This window comes from Lygodium microphyllum, chromosome 2 (genome assembly GCF_053477565.2).
Source record: "Lygodium microphyllum isolate KBCC chromosome 2, Lygodium_microphyllum_v1.1.10, whole genome shotgun sequence".
Taxonomy (NCBI): domain Eukaryota; kingdom Viridiplantae; phylum Streptophyta; class Polypodiopsida; order Schizaeales; family Lygodiaceae; genus Lygodium; species Lygodium microphyllum.
Genome location: NC_141136.1, coordinates 176,581,933 through 176,602,956, shown reverse-complemented (window position 1 = coordinate 176,602,956; position 21,024 = coordinate 176,581,933). Strand labels below are relative to the sequence as shown.

The 21,024-nt window shown below is 39.9% G+C and overlaps 2 protein-coding genes across 2 annotated transcripts; one reads left to right on the top strand and one right to left on the bottom strand.

Annotated features, from left to right (window-relative positions):
- Window positions 1-14,461: 14,461 nt before the first annotated feature.
- Window positions 14,462-20,100, bottom strand: LOC148040646 (uncharacterized). The gene is made up of 3 exons (XM_087664513.1): window positions 19,175-20,100; window positions 16,561-16,626; window positions 14,462-14,504 (listed from the first exon to the last, which is right to left on the bottom strand). Exons 1-3 carry the CDS (start codon window positions 20,098-20,100, stop codon window positions 14,462-14,464), a joined length of 1,035 nt encoding a protein of 344 aa, XP_087520639.1.
- On the top strand, window positions 14,619-15,702 carry LOC148040647 (uncharacterized). The gene has a single exon (XM_087701630.1). The coding sequence runs from the start codon at window positions 14,779-14,781 to the stop codon at window positions 15,499-15,501; it is 723 nt and encodes a 240-aa protein (XP_087557756.1). The 5' UTR covers window positions 14,619-14,778; the 3' UTR covers window positions 15,502-15,702.
- Window positions 20,101-21,024: the final 924 nt, after the last annotated feature.

The following is a 21,024-nucleotide window of genomic DNA, read 5'->3' as shown; positions in this document are numbered from 1 at the left end:
CTCTTTCAGTATACATGTGTGTTCGTACTCATGTTCATAGTTTTGGCTTTCCAATGGCTATCATTTGAGATGATATGCCTAACAATTCAAGTTAATCTTCTATGGATTGAAATAACTCAATGGAATGCAAACAATCTTTAATTCAACTTCACATACTTTGTCTTTTCTTTCGGCTCTTACCTGAGATGACATATGCTTTAATATGTTGTTGAGGTTCTAAATTCTAAATAGCATGAAACATCTTCAATTCATGTAATTGCCACTGGTTCCAATTTTTCATTTTTGCAAATTTTTATCAAATTATTTATTCTCCCTACTGATGAGGGAGGTAGTAACTGTCCTAGGAAGTTTCAAAAAGCAAGCATAATGCATCTTGCAAATTCATCTTGCTTTAGGCCTGCAAAAGTATATTTTAAGTTTAAGCACAGTGATTAACTTTCAAAACTCTTTTGGAACAATCTAGCTAATCATCATATGTGTAGGTAGGATCTCCAACTAATAATGTAAAATTTTGTCATGAGATGATTTATGGATGAGACATGGGAATGTGTAACTAACATCCTAAATGAAGATAGGGTAGACTACAAAGGGATTCCTATTTATCCTAAACCTTGCATGGCACAACATGTTGTTGTAATATTGTTGTGGATATTTTCAACAAAGTACCTCTATATTTGCAGTCCATAATCATATTATCACAAACATGTTTTTTTGAGCTTCAATTTAAGCTAGTTTCTTCTTGAGTAACATCTTTTGGCATGACATATGTTTTATGGGCATTCACCCTTAAATGCAAACTAATTGATTATATGTTTTATGAGTGATGGATTTTGCACTCTTCTTAGGCATTTTACTTACCCTTTCTACTAAAAATGCAACCTTTCTACTCTATTGAAAGGTGGCTAGGTTTCATGCATGCACTTAGTAATGCACATGTTACATGGGTACTTCAACAACAATGATACAAAATGTGAAGATTACAAAATAGTGCTCACATATGCTCAAAGAGTTTGTCATGCTATTGCCATCAAACTAAAGCAAATTCTAGGAATAAAAACTCCACTTAAAAATATTGCAATTGACATAATCTAAAACTGTAAGCAATTCAATTATACTCATCTTTCCTAGGGGGTCCAACTATCCTAGAAGATCTTCATCTCTTCTAGGGTCTTTGAGGCTATTTCTCACTTGATTCTTAGTCTCAAACATAAAGGGAACCTTCCTTGATCATCAAAGAAGAGTTTTGATGGACTTACGCTCTTTATGTGGACTATGGGCTATGAATAATAGTCAAGAATAGGGAAACAAGCTAGAAATGGAGTTTTGATGCTCAAATAGGGCTTCTCTTCTTGAGTTATGTTACTTGATTCTTCATCTTTACCTTTGGTAGACATAGTATAGACAAGAAATATAAAGTTTCTCTTGTATTTGGATTAGCATACATACCATGTTTTGCTGTTGTAGTAAAATGGGTAGAGAGACCTAACAAGGGTCTTGTAGCTACAACCTTGTTGCATGAATTTGAAAGCCGGTGTATGCACAATTGAATGTAGATAACTAGCAATTATTGGAAATTCAAAAGGTTAAGTTATTCTTGAAAGCTGCAAATCATGTGTTGTAGTTGAAATTGACTGACTATTTAGAAGATGAGGCTTTAGAAGCGGGGTTGAAAACTAATTGGGCATATGTCACTGATGCTATAAATATGATTGTGAAGCGGGAAAGGATGAAACTGAGGTTGGGAATAGGGTCTATGCCTGCAAATTCTATGAAGGCACCTAAAATAGTAGCAAAGCCATCAGTTTCATTGGATGATCAACGTGTTATGCCTACTGCTCCAACATAAGAGGGAGATGCTTTGGATGAGATAGTGAAGGACTTGCATGACCTTCACTTGAATGTTGTAGATCTTTACTCAAAGGTTGTAAAATTAGATGAAAAAGTTGAAAATGATTAAGAGACATTGTATATGGTGTGATAGTTTGCAGCATGAAAAGGAGGATTGTCTAGCTTCTTATTGTGATGCAAATGTAAAGTGTTTTGAAAAGATGGCAAAATTCATGCAATTGAAACAAGACTACCTCTTGAGCCAAACTTTGGCAGAGGAGGTATGTAGAAGCAGGCAGAAAGGAATGCATTCGCAACCATATATTTTGCCACATATGAGTTGCAGATTGAAAAATCTTATAGTTCTCTTAATGCATGTAAGGATGATTCTAAATCTGAAGTATGGCCACATGCTTTAGACTGTGCACAGAAGGGAAAGACAACAATGGATAATTTGACAGTTGCTAATTAGAGAGTGTGGGGTATGATTAGATGGGATGCTCTAGTCTGATTCATTTACAACCTATGCATACTTGGCTAAGGTGCATAATATGGATGCTATTGGAGTGGTGAAGAGAAGAATAGATGGTGAGGCTATAGGTCATTAAAAGCGCATGACATGAAGTAAAGTGGAGCAGTAGAAGGTTGGTAAAAATGCCATTTTGAAACATGTCATGGAAGATGCATCATGAGAAGAAGCACGAAGAGAAGAAGAGAGGAAAATAGCCTAGCTATAAGTTACAATCGGATATTGACATTGCTATAGACATTAAGAAAGTGCTTGAGTGACATATTCGATTTTACACTTGGCAAGGTTCTTGGCATTGCTAAGTGTGAATTCCATGATGAAACAATCAATATTATCAAGAGAAAATGATAGTTTGTGGGAGAGCCTAGTCAAGCACTATTGCAGGTTGCTGAAAACATGGATTCACAAGGGATTCAATTGGAATCTGCTAATGCTTTCATTACTTTCATAAAGAGGGCTGAACTAAAAAATGGAGTGATTAAGAATGGAAAGAGTGATGTCTTGGCTAGACATAGAGATGTTTTGTAGTATCCGTCTCGTGAGAAAGAAGAATACAGTTTATCCCTAGTAGCCATCATTCACCCATGCACTAGGCAAGAGTTAGAACTAAAACTGTTGTGAAGATAGGTGAGCGGGAGATGCTATGTATTGCTCTCTTGGACCATGGTTTGAAATTAATGTTATGGCATGCAATCTGTATGAGAATGGTGGTTGGTCTATGGATATGGATCCTAGCTAGCATATGCAGGCTACAAACAACTCATTAGGGGATCTCTTTACTACATGCCTAAATGCTCTAGTGACTATTGGTGATGCCCATGATGATTAGCACTTCTTTGTGCAAGAGTCTTGCAGTTATCCTATTATCTTGGGGCAGTCCTACATTGTGGCAATAAGAATGGAGATTAAAGTATTTGTCATACGTGCATGTGTGAAGTAGAGATGGCAAAATACCAGTTCAATTCTTAATGGTGTATAAATCATCCCCATAATAGGGATACTCCCAAAGATCATCCGGTTCTATCTAATGCTAGAGAATTCAAGGCTTTTTAGACAACACCTTGTAAATGGAGGCTATGGTAGTGCTATCTGGAAGATGTTTTTGTCTCCAAGAAAAGGAGAAATTGTATGTGTTGTTGGTTTTTGGGAATGGAGAACAAGTAGTGCAAGAAGATTTAAGAGTATTAAAGCCATGCATAGGGATAAAAAGGGATATGTACATTAGGCTAAAAATGAGCTTATAAAATATGGTATTTTACCTGCAAATGACAATATTTCAAGGTTGTTTTCAAGGCTGAATTTTAATGATTCATTGGCTAAATTTACAACAATCATTAATGATGAAAACAAGGCTAAAAATCATATCATTCATGTATGTACTTTGGCTATGTTTGATGTCATGAGTGAATTCACAAAACATGAATGTAAAGGCCTGTAAAACTGGGCTGAAGTGGTAGTGGAAACAAAACTTAAAATAGTTGACAAAAAGGTTAATCATATGGCTTTGCCTTTACCCTTTGATAGTAATGGAGACTAAATGTGACAATTTCTAGATAGAGAAGTCTACATGATCCATAGGGTGTGGGACATAAGTTCACTACAGAATCATTGAACGAATTGAAGGTTGGATGTGATGGGTTCCTCTTGCCAACTGGGTGGCTTACATAAATGTTAGCTAAGAATGGGAAGGCATTTGCTTTTTAGCCTATTGAATTTTGGCTATGTGGACCTGACAGTTGTAGCTCCTATAGTGATCTTTACAATTCCACATGTTCCGTGGAATCATAAACTAATTTCTACGACTTGAGTGTACTTGCCTAAGTTGATGGAGATCTTAAATGAGAAGATCCTATGAGAAGGGTTGTAGGATGTTTGTTGATGATCACATAAATTACTATGAAAAGATTTTGACTCAGCTGGAGGAAGTGCATCTCACTCTATCACATGCAAAGTCTGTCTCTTCTATTGAGGAAGTGCTAATTGTAGGGCATATGTGTGGCCCTTATGGTGGAAAGCCCTCACCAATTAAGATTGATGGGATAAATAAGCTACAAGAGGTATGCTCCAATGTATCAAAAGTCATAAGGATTTTTGGTACATGTTTCTTCTATCTAATATGGATTTCTCAGTTCACACGTGGTTGAAAGGATTTATTAGTAGTACTGAGGAAGGGGAAAAGGTTTCATTGGGAGAGAAAGCATACAAAGGTTATTCAGGAGCTAAAGAATTTGTTGAATTTAGTACTAACATTGAAGAAGGAAAATTATTTGAATAGAAGGCCTATTATCCTCACAATTGATACAATCCCTATCGGTCTTACATGGTCAGTTGGGCAAGATGATGCTAAAGGTAATAGGTATGCTATTAGATTTGGAACAAAAAGGTTGAATGAGAGACAATGGTAGTATCCACAATTCAAAAGAGAGCTTTGGGGAGTTGTTACATCTCTTAAATGTGGTAGAGAGTATTTTGTGGGAGCTCATGTAGTTGTGAAAATAGATTGTCTACCATTATTGGGCATGATTGCTAGTTGTGCTACACTAAACATAGTGATGTTACATTGGATAGCTTATATCAAGTCTTTGAACCCTAATTTATGGCATATAATAGGCAAGGAAAATCATGAGCATGCTATAAAAATGAGGATGACATCATGGATGAGGATGAAGAGGATGACTTTCTTGCCTAGAAATGCTTATTTCATAGCAAGGAATGACTTGGTATTGCTATATATGATGGTACAAGAGTGTCTTAAATGCTGGTACAACTATCATAAATGCTAGGACAACAGGTAATTTAGCAAGTACAACATGTGCACTATCTTGGAATGCTAATGTTGAAGGGAATTTAACAACAATACAGGAGTATTCAACCATGGGAAAATCATATATAGCAGCAAGAAAACATCATAGATGCCATGTTTTAGCTATGGTGGTGTTTCTAGAAGATGAACATGCAGATGAATGGTTGAGAATAAGACAATGTCTCAACACTCTATCCAAGAGGGAAGATTGGATAAAAGAGGAGTTCAAAAGGATAAAGAGGATGGCCTATGGATTCTTCCTGAAAGAGGGCTATATATGGAGGCATGCTAAGAAGAAACAAGAAGCTCCACTACAAGTTCTTGGAGATAGAGCCACATAGATACAGGTTATGCGGGAGTTTCATGAGAGTTTGTGGGCTAGTCAGGGATGTGTGGGGCACGTTCAAGAAGATAAAGGAGAGATACTAGTGATGGGGGATTTATAAAGACATTGCACACTTTGTGGAGACTTGTACTGCTTGTCACATGTATTCGGAAATGGGGCATTGAGATGGTTGCAACCAACTTATTCATTGTCTCTTCATTTGAAGTGGATAGTGGATTTGGTGATTATGCCTATCGATCTCTGGCATATGTGGTACCTTATGCTTGCACGAGAGAACCTAAAAAATCAAGTGGACGGAAGGGCATTAAGGGTGAAGTTCACACAAGCAGTGTACATTCCTCTGGAAGAGATCTTTTGTAGATATTGATGTGGGGGAAAAATTTCAGCAGATAGGGAAGAATCTGATTCAGATGAAGCACAAGAGTTCTTCTCTCAATTAGGGATAAAGCTAGCTCTTACTTCAGCCTACAATCTGGAAGGCAATGGCAAAAGTGAATGTGATCATTTGCCTATCATTAAGGCCTTGGCCAAGTCATGTGGAGGGAAGATAAAAGAGTGGACTAATAGAATAACTCATAGTGCTATGATAGGATATATGCCAACTGAATTGATATATGGTTAGAATCCCATCATGCCCATAAAGGAGATGGCTACTACTTGGAGTGTATTGCCTTGGGAAGAGGACCTAAAAAGAAAGGAATTGCTAGTTTTATACATAAGACAACTAAAACAAAGGCCAGAAGACATTAAAGCAGTGGTGGAAAAGTGGAAGGTAGCCAAGCTTCAAAACAAGAAGCGCTTTGATAAGAGACATAGATTCTGACCAAGAGCCATATAGAAAGGGGAATGGGTGCTAATTTATGACAACATCTTCAATAATCAACATAATGCTAGTTGGAACGTCTCTAAGCAATGGTTTGTTCTATATGTTGTAAGGAAGATACATGAAAATGCAATGCTACCTATTCACTCAGTGAGATCGATAGGGCAACAATGAGCATTCTAATTGCAAGTAAAGGGATCAAACTCTTTAAGAGAAGAGAGTTTACAACATATAAGCTAGATGAGCTGGATATTAGTATCATCCATGATAGTGTGGAAGTGGAGGAAGAGGATGACATGGATATGGATAAATAAGATTCTATATTTTTTGAAGACTAATACTTTGGTATATGCTAGAGGATATGCAAGTTTGAAGACCCAAGTGAACAAGATGGCTGTAAGAGACTAGATTTCAAGATGTTGAAAATTGTTTTAATTGGAAGTGGATTAATGGTGACAAATGCAACTAGAATGGCCTTTTATACCTAGGGAAGGTCGTTACGAAGTCTAGTTGACATGCAAGGTTTATATGCAGAAGTTATAGGGTCGAAAAGGGTGATGTCCGGCCAAGACTACATACTATAAATAACAATTATAGGCTGCACATAAAATTTTAGGAGATGCTACCTTCAAATTTTGGTTCTAGTGTCTTCAACAAATTTGTAGATCATGAGGAAGGCTACATTTTTTGTTTTTTAAAGCTTGGTGATCTAGGTTACCATTTGGATACAAGCATTTTTATGCAAGTTGGTCCTATAGGATAGTTTTCTAGTCGTGAAGAGACTGATGGATGTAATCTACTGTGTGTGACATACACTTCAATAGAGTTGCATAAGGCAAGCATATGGATACGCAAAAAAGGGAAGAGGATCAAGATATGCAAAAAGAGAAATGTAGAAGAGGTCTCTCCACTAGTGAGCCTGTTGGTAAAATATGAATAGATTGACATAGATGAGGAAGAGGAAGTGGCAGATATTAAAGATGTAGTTGAAGATGAGTTGAGATATGAACTTGGGATGCCATGTGGATTTATAGGGATTGGAGTGGTACAAGCACTATCATTGCCACAAATGGATGCCAATGGATACATGTAGGATGAGATGTCTAAGTTCTTAATGCCTTATGATATGGGTAGGAGTAGTTAGACTCGCAACACGAAGATGATAAGTGTTTCGGTTTTTTATCTCAATGGGCTACCTGTGTGGCACCTCTCCAGAGGATATGCATGTTGAGAGGGGGTAGATGTCATGGGATTTTTGACATAAAGTATAAAAACGAGGTATGCTCTATCTTGTGGAAGATTTTATGCTTTGTCTCCAGAATGGTAAGTGACATACTTCTTAGTTAGTGGAGTTCTCTAACTTGCTCATTGTAATGATAATAGGAGTTAGTCAAGTGGAGTGTTGGAAGTTAATGACTATGTGCTTTGAGTAGTGATTAGTAGTCATTTAAGTGACTTGTTTTGTGGGCTCGGTTGTGGAGAATGAAGCATGAGTTCAACAAGACAATTTAGTGCAAATTTAGGGGCACCAATAGGACTAATTGGGTGTCTGCTATCCAATGTGGCCACAAAGGTGAAGGAAAGGATATAAGGGAAAGGTGGGGGGAAGAGCCAAAGAAAGAAATGAAATTAGAGGCTCATGTAGTGGAGAAGAGAGAGCATAGAACATGGGAAAATAGAGGAGGAAAGGGGCACAAGCTCTACTAGATGATCTTCATCTCTTATAAGGTCTTTGAGATGATCTCTCACTTGATTGTTGGTCCCAAATATCACGGGAACCTTCCTTGATCATCAAAGAGGAGTTTTGATGGATTTATGCTCTTCATGTGCATTGTTTTAGGTTGTGAATAACAATCAAGAATATGGCAATAAGTTGAAAATGGAGTTTTGATGCTCAAACATGGCTTCTCTTGAGTTATGCTGCTTGAATCTTGACCTTTACCTTTAGTAGACATAGTATAGACAAGAAAGATAGAGTTTCTCTTGGATTTGGGGCAGCATCTATACCATGTTTTGCTACTCTAATGAAACTACAATTATAGGGTTGAAGTGCTTCTAAAGGTTTGTAGAGGGTATTTATAAGATTTATGCATTCATATTCACGTGTCTTGTTTACAGTGGTGTCACCTATCATCTTCCATTAGCAGATTGATGTATACATGAGATTTTAAGGTGTTACCTATAGCTTTTGGATGATGTTTAGTAGAGATTATTCATGGATTAGTGCATACACTAGGCCATAGTCTTACTTTATGTTGGGCTATCATCCCAAGTGTGTGCATGTTTATCAAATCTATCACATGTGTCAGATGTATCGCAGATTGATTGCTCTGGTGAGCCGTATGAAATAAAGTCACTCGATTTTACCTCTATATGTCTCCATTAAATCTTCCAAATTCTAAATTCTCTTTCTTTCATATTGTTTCATCTCTCAATCTCCCTACACCCTTCTATCTCTTACCCTTGTGGTAGTAGACCTTCAACCCTACATGCTTCAACAATAGTGTAGAAATACAACAGTGAAATAATTATAGTGAAGTCAATAAATCATTACAACTCTTTTCTTTGCTATTGATTCAATCTCCATAAAGAGATCTTTCCCATGTCCTTCATCAAAGACATATTCTAAAAGAAAGGCAAAAATTATTTCAATTCAAGTCAAAAATAGGATCAAGCAAATTATCATTGTCTATTGAAAGTACCTTCATAAGCACGAGCAAGGGCAACTAAATGAGCTAAACCTCAAGTGGGCAAGTGCCCCAAGCACTCTTTTGACTTTGGTGTTTATTCGCCAAGAGACTACCTCACAAAGTGGGCAAAAGCATGAGTCACTAGAAAAAACAATGCTCAAACTATGGCCAAGTTCCTTTAGGAGCAAGTAATCTCACGATTTGGCTGCCCCATTGAACTAGTCAGTGATCAAGACACACAATTCTTCAACGAAGTGATTTTCCACCTCCTATCTACCTTCTTGATCATCCATAGAAAATCTTTACTCTACTACCCTCAAGCTAATGGCTAGGCTGAATCCACAAATAAGACCTTACTAAATGTCCTAACCAAGGTAGTCTCTGCTTCTCATAGCGATTAGGACAACAAGTTGACGGCAACCTTATGGGCCTATTGAACATCCAACTATCATTAGTCTGAAATCCCCAAGTAGTGAGTGCATTCTTCACCCAAGAGTTTTCACATGGACTTGTAGAATAGTGGGCCTTCAAGTCTTCTAATAATATGGTTGCTTTCACCCTCACATCACAAATGCAATTTGCCAATTTGTTGTTCTGAGGCCTCAGCACACATGTCATAACCCTGTTCTATATCTCGCTCTCTATCTCAACCTATCTATCACATAATCTAGGGCATTCCTTGATCCATCTTTCTCCCATTAGTTAGTCATATCTTTCTCATAGGCACTCTACATAGGTTGCATTCGTTTAGCCTTGTTCTATCATTTGTAACAATAGAAGTCAAGATCCGTTAGTCAGATGTGATGGTGAAGAGGAGATTAATGATGTGTGTGTGAGAGAGAGAGAGAGAGAGAGAGAGAGAGAGATTACCCTTTTCTCAACCCTACTAAAATGCGAATCTCCCCTCTCCTTCAACCAACAAACCATGGTGGTAGTGGGAAGATTAGTAGAGAAGGAATGGCACTTGCAAATCCATACTAGTAGCATGACCTAAAGCTTCAATGATCCTAATTGTAGCCAAAATACAAGTAAGTATACATGTTACTTAGCATTGTCTTTTGATGAGCCAACATATAACATGCATCACTAGTGAAAGGGAGATAGAAGCCATTAAAGGTTTCCCACATGCGTTTATGTGTCTCTTATCCTCGCAATAGAAAGAGGACTCTATCTATGTGCTAATTGCTATTCAGAGAGAGGGAGTCTCTCTCGACATTGCAAGTTGGTGTCTTTTGTAAGCCTTGCATTGATTTTCAAATTTCTCTCTCTATGTGTTGATTACTCTTTTTTACGCCTCAGATGTATTTTCAATTTTCAAAGTTTTCCACAAAATAAGAAATCGTAGAATTAACTTTTCTTCAAAAATCCCTAATAAATCTTTGAAGGTTTGGGAGCATTCTATAGTTGTCATGTATGATTGAGTTCAGCCTTGGGGATCTTTCAATTATAAGATATAGAAGATGTGTTGATTGCTATTTATGGAGAGGGAGTTGCTCTGGACATTGCAAGTTGGTTTTTTTAAAGCTTAGAATATATTTTTAATTTTCAAAAAATTCCTTGAAATATGAAATTTGAGAGTTAATTTTTTTTCAAAAATCCTCAATAAACCTACTTTGGGAGCATTGTATGGTTGCCATCATGTAGGTTTGGGTTCAAGCTTGGGTGATCTTTCAATTATAAGATATGATAGTTTTTAACATAAGTTGAGATTCATTAAGTGGTCATGAGAAAATAATGAGAGAAGGTGGGGTATTATCTTATTACTATATTATTTTAGCTATAGGTTCGAAAAGCCTCGAACGTCCAGAGGGCTTCTCGAACCTACCCCCTTTTTCGAACCTCCCTCCCCTTCCCCTCCCTTCTTTCTCAGGTGTAATATCTCATTATCTCTTCCCCTCCCTTTTTTCATTAAAGCCTCCCCTCCCCCCACCTTCATTTTTAAAATTAAAACCCCCTCCCCTCTCTTTCACTTATAATCTCTCTCTTTCTTTTCGGCCCCCTCCCCTTTTTAATTAGATTCCTCTCCTCTCCCCCCCTCTCTCTCTCTCTCATGCATAGGGCTTAGGTTCTCTCTCTCTCTCTCTCTCTCTCTCTCTCTCTCTCTCTCCTTATTTTATTTAAACAAAAAGTTTACATTTAAAAGTTTATATATATATATATATATATATATATATACACACACACACACAAAGAGTTAAAAAGAAAGAAGAGAAGAGGGAGGGAGAGATAGAGAAGGGAAACATCGAGAGGAAATATAAAATTTAAGAGAGAGAGAGAGAGGAAAAGAAAATAAAAAAGAGAGGAAAGAGGGGGAGAGAGAGAGAAAATAAAAAGAAGAGAAAGAATTTGAACACAGTGAGAGAATTATAGAGAGAAGAAAGATAAAATTTAAAAGAATGAAAGAGAATTATAGAGAGATGAAATATAAAATTTAAGAGAGAGTGAGAGGAAAAGAAAAAAGGAAAAGAGAGGAGAGAGGGGCAGAGAGAGATAGAGAGAAGAAAATGTGAGAGAGAAAATATCTTACTACTATATCTTATTTCTTATCTTACTACTATATTATTTTAGCTATAGGTTTGGAAAGCCTCGAACTTCCAGAGGGCTTCCTGAACCTACCCCCTTTTCCAAACCTCCCTCCCCTTCCCCTCCCTTCTTTCTCACGTGTAATATCTCATTTTCTCTTCCCCTCCCTTTTTTTATTAAAGCCTCCCCTCCCCCCCCTCCACCTTCCTTTTTTTAATTAAAACCCCCTCCCTTCTCTTTCATTTATATTCTCTCTCTTTCTTTTCCCCCTCCCATTTTTAATTAAATTCCTCCCCCCTCCCCCCCCTCTCTCTCTCTCATGTGTAGGGCTTAGGTTTTCTCTCTCTCTTTCTTTCTCTATTTTATTTAAATAAATCTTACTACTATATTATTTTAGCTATAGGTTCGGAAAGCCCCGAATTTCCAACGGGCTTTTCAAACCTACCCCCTTTTCCAAACCTCTCTCCCCTTCCCCTCCCTTCTTTTTCACGTGTAATATCTCATTTTCTCTTCCCCTCCCTTTCCCCCCCTCCCCCCCTCCCCCCTTCCTTTTTTTAATTAAAACCCCCTCCCCTCTCTTTCACTTATAATCTCTCTCTTTCTTTTCCCCCTCTCCTTTTTAATTAAATTCCTCTCCCCTCCCCCCCTCTCTCTCTCTCTCTCATGTGCAGGGCTTAGGTTCTCTCTCTCTCTCTCTCTCCTTATTTTATTTAAAGAAAAAGTTTACATTTAAAAGTTTAATCTGATATATACACACACACACACAAAAAGAATAAAAAAGAAAGAAGAGAAGAGAGAGGGAGAGATAGAGAAGGGGAACAGAGAGAGGAAATATAAATTTAAGAGAGAGAGAGGAAAAGAAAATAAAAAAGAGAGGAGAGAGAGAGAGAGAGAAAAAAGAAGAAGAAGATAAAGAATTTGAACACAGTGAGAGAATTATAGTGAGAGGAAATATAAAATTTAGAAGAAAGAAAGAGAATTATAGAGAGATGAAATATAAAATTTAAGAAAGAGAGAGAGAGAGGAAAAGAAAAAAGGAAAAGAGAGGAGAGAGGGGCGGAGAGAGATAGAGAGAAGAAAATATGAGAGAAAACAAGAAGAAGAAGAGAAAGAATTTGAACACACAGAGAGAATTACAGAGAGAGGAAAGATAAAATTTAAAAGAAAGAGAAAAATAAAAAATTTAAAGAGAAAAAAGAAAAATAAAAAAGAGAAACTTTCTTTTTAATTAAAATAAAGAGAAAGAGAGAGATATATATATACAAAGAGCAAAAGAAAAGAAGATGAGAGGGAGAGAGAGAGAGAGGGGGAGCAAAGAGAAAGAGAATTATAGAGAGAGGAAATATAAAATTTAAGAGAGAAAGAGAGAGAGGAAAAGAAAAAAGGAAAAGAGAGGAGAGAGAGAGAGATAGACATAGAGAAGAAAATGAGAGAGAGAAAATAAGAAGAAGAAGAGAGAGAATTTGAACACAAAGAGAGAATTATAAAGAGAGGAAATATAAAATTTAAAAGAAAGAGAAAATAAAAAAATTTAAAGAGCAAAAAATGAAAAAAGAGGAGAGAGAAGGAAAAGAGAGGAGAGAGGGGAGAAAGAGAGAGAAAGAAAGAAAAGAGGAGAGAGAAGGAAAAGAGAGGAGAGAGGGGAGAGAGAGAGAAAGAAATAAAGAGAGAGAAGAAGAAAGAGGAAGAGAGATGGGGAAAAAGAGAAAAGAGAAGAGAAAAGTTTTTTTAAAATTTAAATATTTTTTGAGAAAGAGGAAGGAAGAAAGGAGAGAGGGGAAAGAGAGAGGGAGAGAAGATATAATTTAAAAAAGAGAGAAAGAGAGAAGAAAAATATAAAATCTAAGAGAGAGGGAGAGAGGGAGAGAAGAAAAAACGGAAAATTAAGAGAAAAGGGAGAAGAAGAAGAGAGGGAGAGAGAGAGAAAGAGAGAGAGAGAGAGAGGAGAAGAAGAGAGAGAATATAAACATAAAGAGAGAATTCTATATAGGGAAAAGATAAAATTTACATACTTTAAGAGAGACTAAGGGGCGGGGAGAAAGTGAAAGAAGAAGAAAAATAAGAAAAGAGAGAGAGAGAGAGAGAGAGAGAGAGAGAGAGAGAACATGTAGAGAGAATTATAGAGAGAGAAAATATAAAATAGAGGAGAAAGAGAGGAGAGAGAGTGAAGTAAAGCGCAAAGAGAAGAAAAGGAGAGAGAGAGAGAAAAGAAAAAATTTAAAAAGAGAATGAAGAGATAGAGAGAGAGAAGAAGACAAAAAAAATGAAAAAAGAGGAGAGGGAGAGAGAAGGAAAAGAGAGGAGAGAGAGAGAGAGAAGAAAAGCGGGGAGAGAAAAAAGGGAGAGAGAGAGAACCAGGAGAGGAGAAAAAATAAATTAAAATAGAAGGTAGAGAGAGAGAGAGAGAGAGAATTAGACATAGGGAATTTGGAGGGGGAGAGAGAGAGAGAGAGGAAAAAGAGGAAAGAGAAAGATGAGAAATAGATTGTTGAGCGAAGTTGCTGTGCAATAGCAGAGCTACTTCACTTTTCGCTTCGAAGTGTTCCCTGCGCGCAAAGCATGCGCGGAATGCTAGTATATTACTAGAAGGAAGTGAGATGCTAGTATATTACAAGAAGGAAGTGAGAAGTTCATTCAAGGTCTAGGGTGTGCTTAATATGGCACACATTTAGAGAGAGAAGGGACAAAAAGATAGAATAAGAGAGATAGTGAGAGGGGTAGGGGAGGGGGTAAACACCATTGCTTTACATGCACCCTAATGACTGTTCCAGGTCCTAGTGCAGAGTATTGATGTATATTAACAAACATTTATTTTTCCCTCCCATGATTAGTTGGATAACAACTTTTTAGAAGAAGAGAAAAGAGAGCTTCGGGAGACCACAGGACGTTTGGAAGAAAGATGGACGTCCCGAGGATCACCTTAGCGACAATAAAAAATAGCACATAGTATATGTATTTTATTTCTTCGAAGGCCGTACTTGATGTGCGCGTTAGGTGAAGGTTTAGGCAAAATTTTCTTGTGAATCAAGTGTGATGGAAAGCGTGTGGACACATTGGAAAACAAGGAGAGCGAAGTGTGTGGGGATTGTTAAAGCTTATTGAAGATTAAAAAGAGAGCCATTTGATTCACACAGAGAGCGAAAGGAAACCTCATCCCTTTCTATATCCCTCTCGCGCGCGCGCGCGCACAGAGCACAGACATCAGTAGGTGGCGCGGTGCGGTCGGAGGTGGTGGCGATGGCAGGCCAAGACGAGGCAGGTGCTGTAGCGGGCAAGAAGCAGCGCTTCCGTATCACGCTCCCGCTAGTGCAGTTCGCGGCCATGGCAGTGCTGCTGATATGGAGCGGCACGGTGGCGCGGGAGAACATGGTGTGCGCGGGGCTGGCGAGCCTCTACATCGCGCTCATGGCGAGGTTCGTGTTCCCGCCCGTCACCGCGTCCGCCCCGAGGAGCGCCTTCGCAGGCAGCAAGCTGCTCAAGGTCTATGTCACGGTGGCTGCCTGGGTGGGCATCTACCTACCCCTCGCGTACGCGGCAGCTCCAATAGTGTTATCGAGGCTAAAGGGTACTGCAGTCGCCGCCTCGGGGCTGCTGCAGGAGCTTATTGAAGAGAAGGAGCTGGCCATCGCTGCCGTCCCCCATATCTTCCTGCTCTGCTGCCAGGTTGTCACAGAGCGCCTCACCTTTCAATCGGACTCTATCTCCCTCCCCGTCCGTGCCCTCGTCCCCGTCCTCTACAACAGCATCCGCCTCGTCTCCATCTGGGAGTGGATCGAGGCTGTTTTCTATTGTTCGACTGTTTCCAGTACCGCGACTTGGCCGCTGTTCCTTGGCCGCTCCCTTGCCGTCACTAACCTCATTCTGTGGACCTACAACCTCTTCGGCTTCCTCGTCCCCATGTTTATCCCCATTTGCTTCAAGTCCTACTTCGAGGACCAGAAGGCTTCCAAGGACCAGTAGGGTCCCCTAAAGGAGGCCTAATTGGAAGCCCATGTACATAATCTCCATGCCACCGTTGCTAGGGATATTTATCTCACTGAGTCATTATAACTGCTTCCCTCCTGGTGCAGCTTGTAACCTTCGTTATCACTGAATATTCCTGTGGCCTAGGGTAACTGTAAAGATACAATACTGAATTAGCGCTATTTTTATGAGTATGTACATTGGTTTAATGAACGAAATTACCAATCTCAATTTGTAGGTTCTCGTAGCTTGACCAACTAAAAACCCCTGTGGCTGGTTTTCTTAAAGGGGGGAAGTGAAGGTATGCGTTGATACTCAGCTCCTTCCTCTTCCATACAAACAAGGATTCATTGCCTATCTAGATAATGTTTGCTCTCGCGTTGATCGAGAAGAGGCTCTGTCTCTTCTGTGCCAACTGCAGTTTGTTGAAAACGTCTGAAGAGAGAGCTGGGGTACTTATGTTCTCTAGGGAAGGATCCACCACCGGCGCTGAGGCAGGACATGGGAATGATGACTATCCCTTTAGTCTACTACGTGGGCTGGGCTGTCCTGTGGAGTTGCTATCAGTTCTAAGCAGCTTTAGACGCTGTCGGACTATTTCTCAGAGCAAGTGGTCGGAAAAGACCATGGGTGGGCAGGGGTGATGTTATTCAGCAGAATAGATGCATGGTCTATGATGTGAACGCAGCAGCTATTGGCCGAATTGCTTTTCAAGGTCGAGGGCTGACAGTGCTCTTGGGAAAGGGAAGGGTTGCATACTCCTGATTACCAAATGTTGAAAGGATGTTCTGGTGAGTCCTTCATCGACATGTGGAATCGAATGAGTATTTTGAATACAGGATGTGTAGACAACTACATACAGAACTGTGTATAATAGAGAGAGAGAGAGAGATGGTACGCAGGAGCACGAACAGCAGGAATGAACAGTTATGTTTTTTCATTGCCTTGATTCGGTTATACAAGGCGATGACCTCTCGGCCATCGCGTCTGTTCAGTTATTTCTTTTTAATCATTGGTTATTACGTAAGTACATAAAAGTACGTATTTGTTTAATACACCAATACCCCCCCATAAACAAATATGTTAACAATTTGGAAACTCCATTCCAATTGTCTCTGCACACTTGAAGTGTGGTGCAGAGCTCAAGCTTTTTGTAAACACATTAGCAGCATTGTCTTTGGAAGGCTTGTAAAGTAGCACTATCTTTCGAGCTTCAACCTGTTCTCTCACAAAATGGTTAGCTATGGCAATGTGTTTAAGTTTGGTCTGATTGTCTTGCCTTTTGAGATGACTCTATAGCATACATAGAATCTGAGTATAAAACAATAGGAAGATGAATATGAAAACCGAGTTCAGTTAGAAGGTTGTTGATCCATAAAGCTTCTTTTGTAGCTTCAGATGCTGCCTTATACTCTGATTCAGTGCTTGAGAGAGAGACAGTTTCTTGACGTTTACTCCTCCATGACATGGCGCCTCCTGAAAGAGTGAAGGCAAAACCACCAATAGAATGCCTTGATTTACATGTAATGGGTTTGCTATGTGAGGGAAGAGGTACTAGAACCCATGTGTTATTATGAATTAAAGAGGCCATTTCAGCCTCCATTGCAGCACACCAAAGGTGAGCCTCAGGTGAGCCAAGAGCAGCAGCAACACTAATAGTGCCATCAGGAGAAAGAGCATAATCATCAAGTGCTATAGAGGCATGAGAGGTCTGTGCCAAAGCAATGATTAAGGCGACCAAGTATATCAGCTAGACTTCGAGTCTTTGTTGGAGGAGACTCGGTTGAGGTGGGAGAAGTAGATTGCGAGTTTGGAGGTACACGTGTAGGTCGAAAAGAAGAAGAACCTCCTCGAGTAGAGTTAGGAGCTCGTGAAGAGCTTGGTTGATTAGAAGGTTGGAACACAGGGCTCTCATAATGAAGGTGGGTTGCGAGGAACTCTTGAGGTAGTGGTGTGTTCAATAGGACTAGAGTTATGATGCAAAGGAATATTTGGTGTGGAGAGGCTTGCTGTGGGGGACAAGAGAATAGGGGAAATCACTTCTCGAGGAGTTGGTGTTATAGGTTGAGGACTAAGAGGAGGAATCACAGGTGGTGGAGGAGGTGGAGGAAGAGCAAGTACATCTGGTACAGATATAGTGGACATCTCAAGGACTCCTAAAGAAGGACCAGGATCCATGGTAGTGGTGGATGATGGCGGAAAGATTAGAGGAGTGGAGCTTGATGAAGGGTCAGTAGTGGAAGGGGTCACAATTAGCAAATGCTCTTGAAAGAAGAGGTCACGACTAAAGGAGAAGGTATGAGTTGTAGGATGGTAGACTCGATATCCTTTGATACCAAATTGATCACCATAACCAACGAGAATGCCGCACTCAGCATGAGATGAGAGTTTGTCGCGCTTATTTGCTGGAATAAGAGTGTAGCAAGGTGACCCAAAGATGCGTAAATGATAGATGTTTGGTTTCTCACCAGTCCATAGTTCATAGGGAGTTTTATTTGGAAGAGTGCGTGTAGGGAGTCGATTTTGTACATAGCAAGCTGTAGCAGCAGCTTCTTCCCAAAAGGATTGGGAGACACTAGCAGTAAGGAGCATGGCACGCACATCATTCAATAGGGTGTGATTTTTTCTTTCAGCCACCCCATTTTGTTGGGGAGAGTAGGGAACTGTGAGCTGATGTAAAATGCCCTCGTGATTGCAATATACCTTGAAGGCATTGGAAATATACTCACCACCATTATCCGTGCGGAGGCAACGAAGGGGCTTGTTCAATTGGCGCTCCACAAATGTCTTCTAGTGCTGAAAATGAGTAAGCACCTCAGATTTGTGCTTGAGAAAGTACAACACTGTGTACTTGGACCAATCATCAATAAAGGTGAGTATGTAAGAGGAACCTGTAAGAGAGACAGTAGGCATTGGGCCACAAAGGTTTGAGTGGATCAACTCTAAGAGATCTTTGGTTTTGCTCTTGGACCTAGGGAATTTGGTGCGTGTTATCTTGCCAAAGATACACGCTTCGCATAAGGAAATGCGGCTTAAGTTAGGTGTAAATCCTGTAGCCATCCTATGAGTCTGGATAGTACGCATCGCTTGGACATGAGGATGTCCCAAGCGGTAATGCCACAATAAGGTCTCCTCGTCATTTGAGCCATGGGCAGAATAAAGCTCCATGCTGAGGTGTGTCACCTCAAGTCCAAGAGGGTACAACTTGCCTTGTTTAGAACAGATTAAGTGGGTAGGAACACCAGAAGTACCAGGCGTCTTGATGACACAGTAATTGTGTTGGAATTCCACACTAGTGCCATGTTTGGTTAGCTCATCAACCGAGAGAAGGTTCTTTGTTAGGACAGGGACATAATAAATGTCAGGGACTATAGTAGTGGTGCCATTGGGTAGCTGCAAGTGTAGAGATCCTTTATTAGCAGCCTTATAGAGAGAGTCATCACCAAATCGAACCTCAAATGAAGAGGATACAGGGTGGCAATCATGGAGCCAAGATTGGGTTCCCGTCATATGATGCGTAGCTCCAGTATCAAGATACCAATCATCAACATGAGAGTTGGAGGTAGCAATGGCAGCATAAAGATGCATAGTGGTTACTTCATCACTCAAGTCATCAACCCCATAGGCTAGGTTTGCATTCATTCGAGAGTTGGAAGGGCGAAGTTGACGCCTCTTTGTGCGGCATTGGTGCTCAGTATGACCTCTACGATGACAGAAGTTACAGATAGGGACAGTGTGAGTGGAGGCAGAAGCACCTTGATTATTACGAAAGCGAGAAGTTGAAGAGAAGTGCATGAATGGCTGGCGTGATTGTTTAGAGGAGAAGGGTCGTAAAGGTGAACTAGGTTGGGAAAGCAATTGAGATTGGCGGGAGTTAAATTGTCTAGGGCAAAATCGAGAGAGTGGACGAGAACCACTAGCAAGCATGGCTAAAGGTATAGTGGGAGAGGTGGTTGAGGAGGCGGGTGGAGTTCTTCCTCGATTGCGGATTTGATCTTCCTGTCTTATGTTAGCCAACAAAGTTGTGAGTTTTAAATTAGGTGTGTTAGAATGTTGTGAGACAAATGATTGCCATGCATCACGTAAAGCTGCAAGAAGTATGTTTACTTGAACCTCCTCGGGGAGGTGTAGGCCTGCAATTAGTTGGTTCTCGTTTGCAGATTGCCAAGCTTCCAGGAATGCTTCAGTTGTAGGGTAATTCATCATCTGAATCTCGTTTAGTTGCTTGTGAAGGAGGACACGTGAAACAACATTGGTTAGTTGATACTTAGTTTTTAAGAGGTCCCACATTTCTTGAGCGGTTTCTAACGTTCGAACGAGCTGTGGTTGACGATCACCAAGATGCAAGATGATTTCAGTTCGGGCTTCCAAATCTTTCTTCTTCCAAGTAGCTTTCTCAGCATCAGTGGGCGCTTGGGCACCAGGCGCAACAGGTTGCTTGGCGGGATCAGGTTCAGAACCATCAGTAACGCCCCAATTACCAGCTTTTTCAAGGAGCATCTTTATACGCAGGCTCCATGGAAGGTAATTGCTACCTTGCAGCTTTTCGATTTGATAAAACTTTGATAGGGATGAAGATGATGATGTTGCAGCCATGGCTTCTTGAAGAGTCCATATTAGATCAGGAAGCAGCGCCTGCAGCAGGAAGCGTGAGAGCACTAAAACACCAAAGAATTAGTAGTCGTCAGCGAGTGATACCATGTAGACAACTACATACAGAACTGTGTATATATATATAGAGAGAGAGAGATGGTACGCAGGAGCACAAACAACAGGAATGAACAGTTATGTTTTTTCATTGCATTGATTCGGTTATAGAAGGTGATGACCTTTCGGCCATCGCATCTGTTCAGTTATTTCTTTTTAATCATTGGTTATTACATAAGTACATAAAAGTACGTATTTGTTTAATACACCAATAGGATGGACGTCCATCTTACTCGCTAAAAAGTTAGGACACAACCAGAAACATTCACGGTTTCTCAAATGCGGAGCCCATGGCTTGGACGAATTGCTCTATCAGAGTATGGAGGAGATCTAGTCTCATAGGCATGACCCTTTCACAGTCCTTTTTGTTTGGTACCAGGCAGAGGCTTCTTTTTGACGCGTCTGAGATTGGCCTTCTTTATATTTAGTGTTGCTGAGACTGGGGAGTCGGGGACTTTCAGATGTGGGAAGTAGCTCTACTAGTAGGCCTAAATTTGATCGGTGCCATATACTGTTTCTTTCTAATGGCTGAGATTTCCCTCTTGCAGCAATTGAAGTCTGCTCCATAGAGATCTTTTGGCTTTTGCTTTTGACGAGAACTCGGTGTCTGTTCCACCATTTCTGTATGCATATAACAGCTCTCACGAGATCTCCCATGTCGCCAAAAGTGGGTCGTCATGTTGATTACTACAATCAGGCCCTCCTTTAAAACCTTATTCGGCTGTTTTCCACATCATTTTAACATTTTTGCATGTCAAGATTGTCATCCCAAGGACTAGAATATCATGTGAAATCTGAAAGTCACACAAGCGC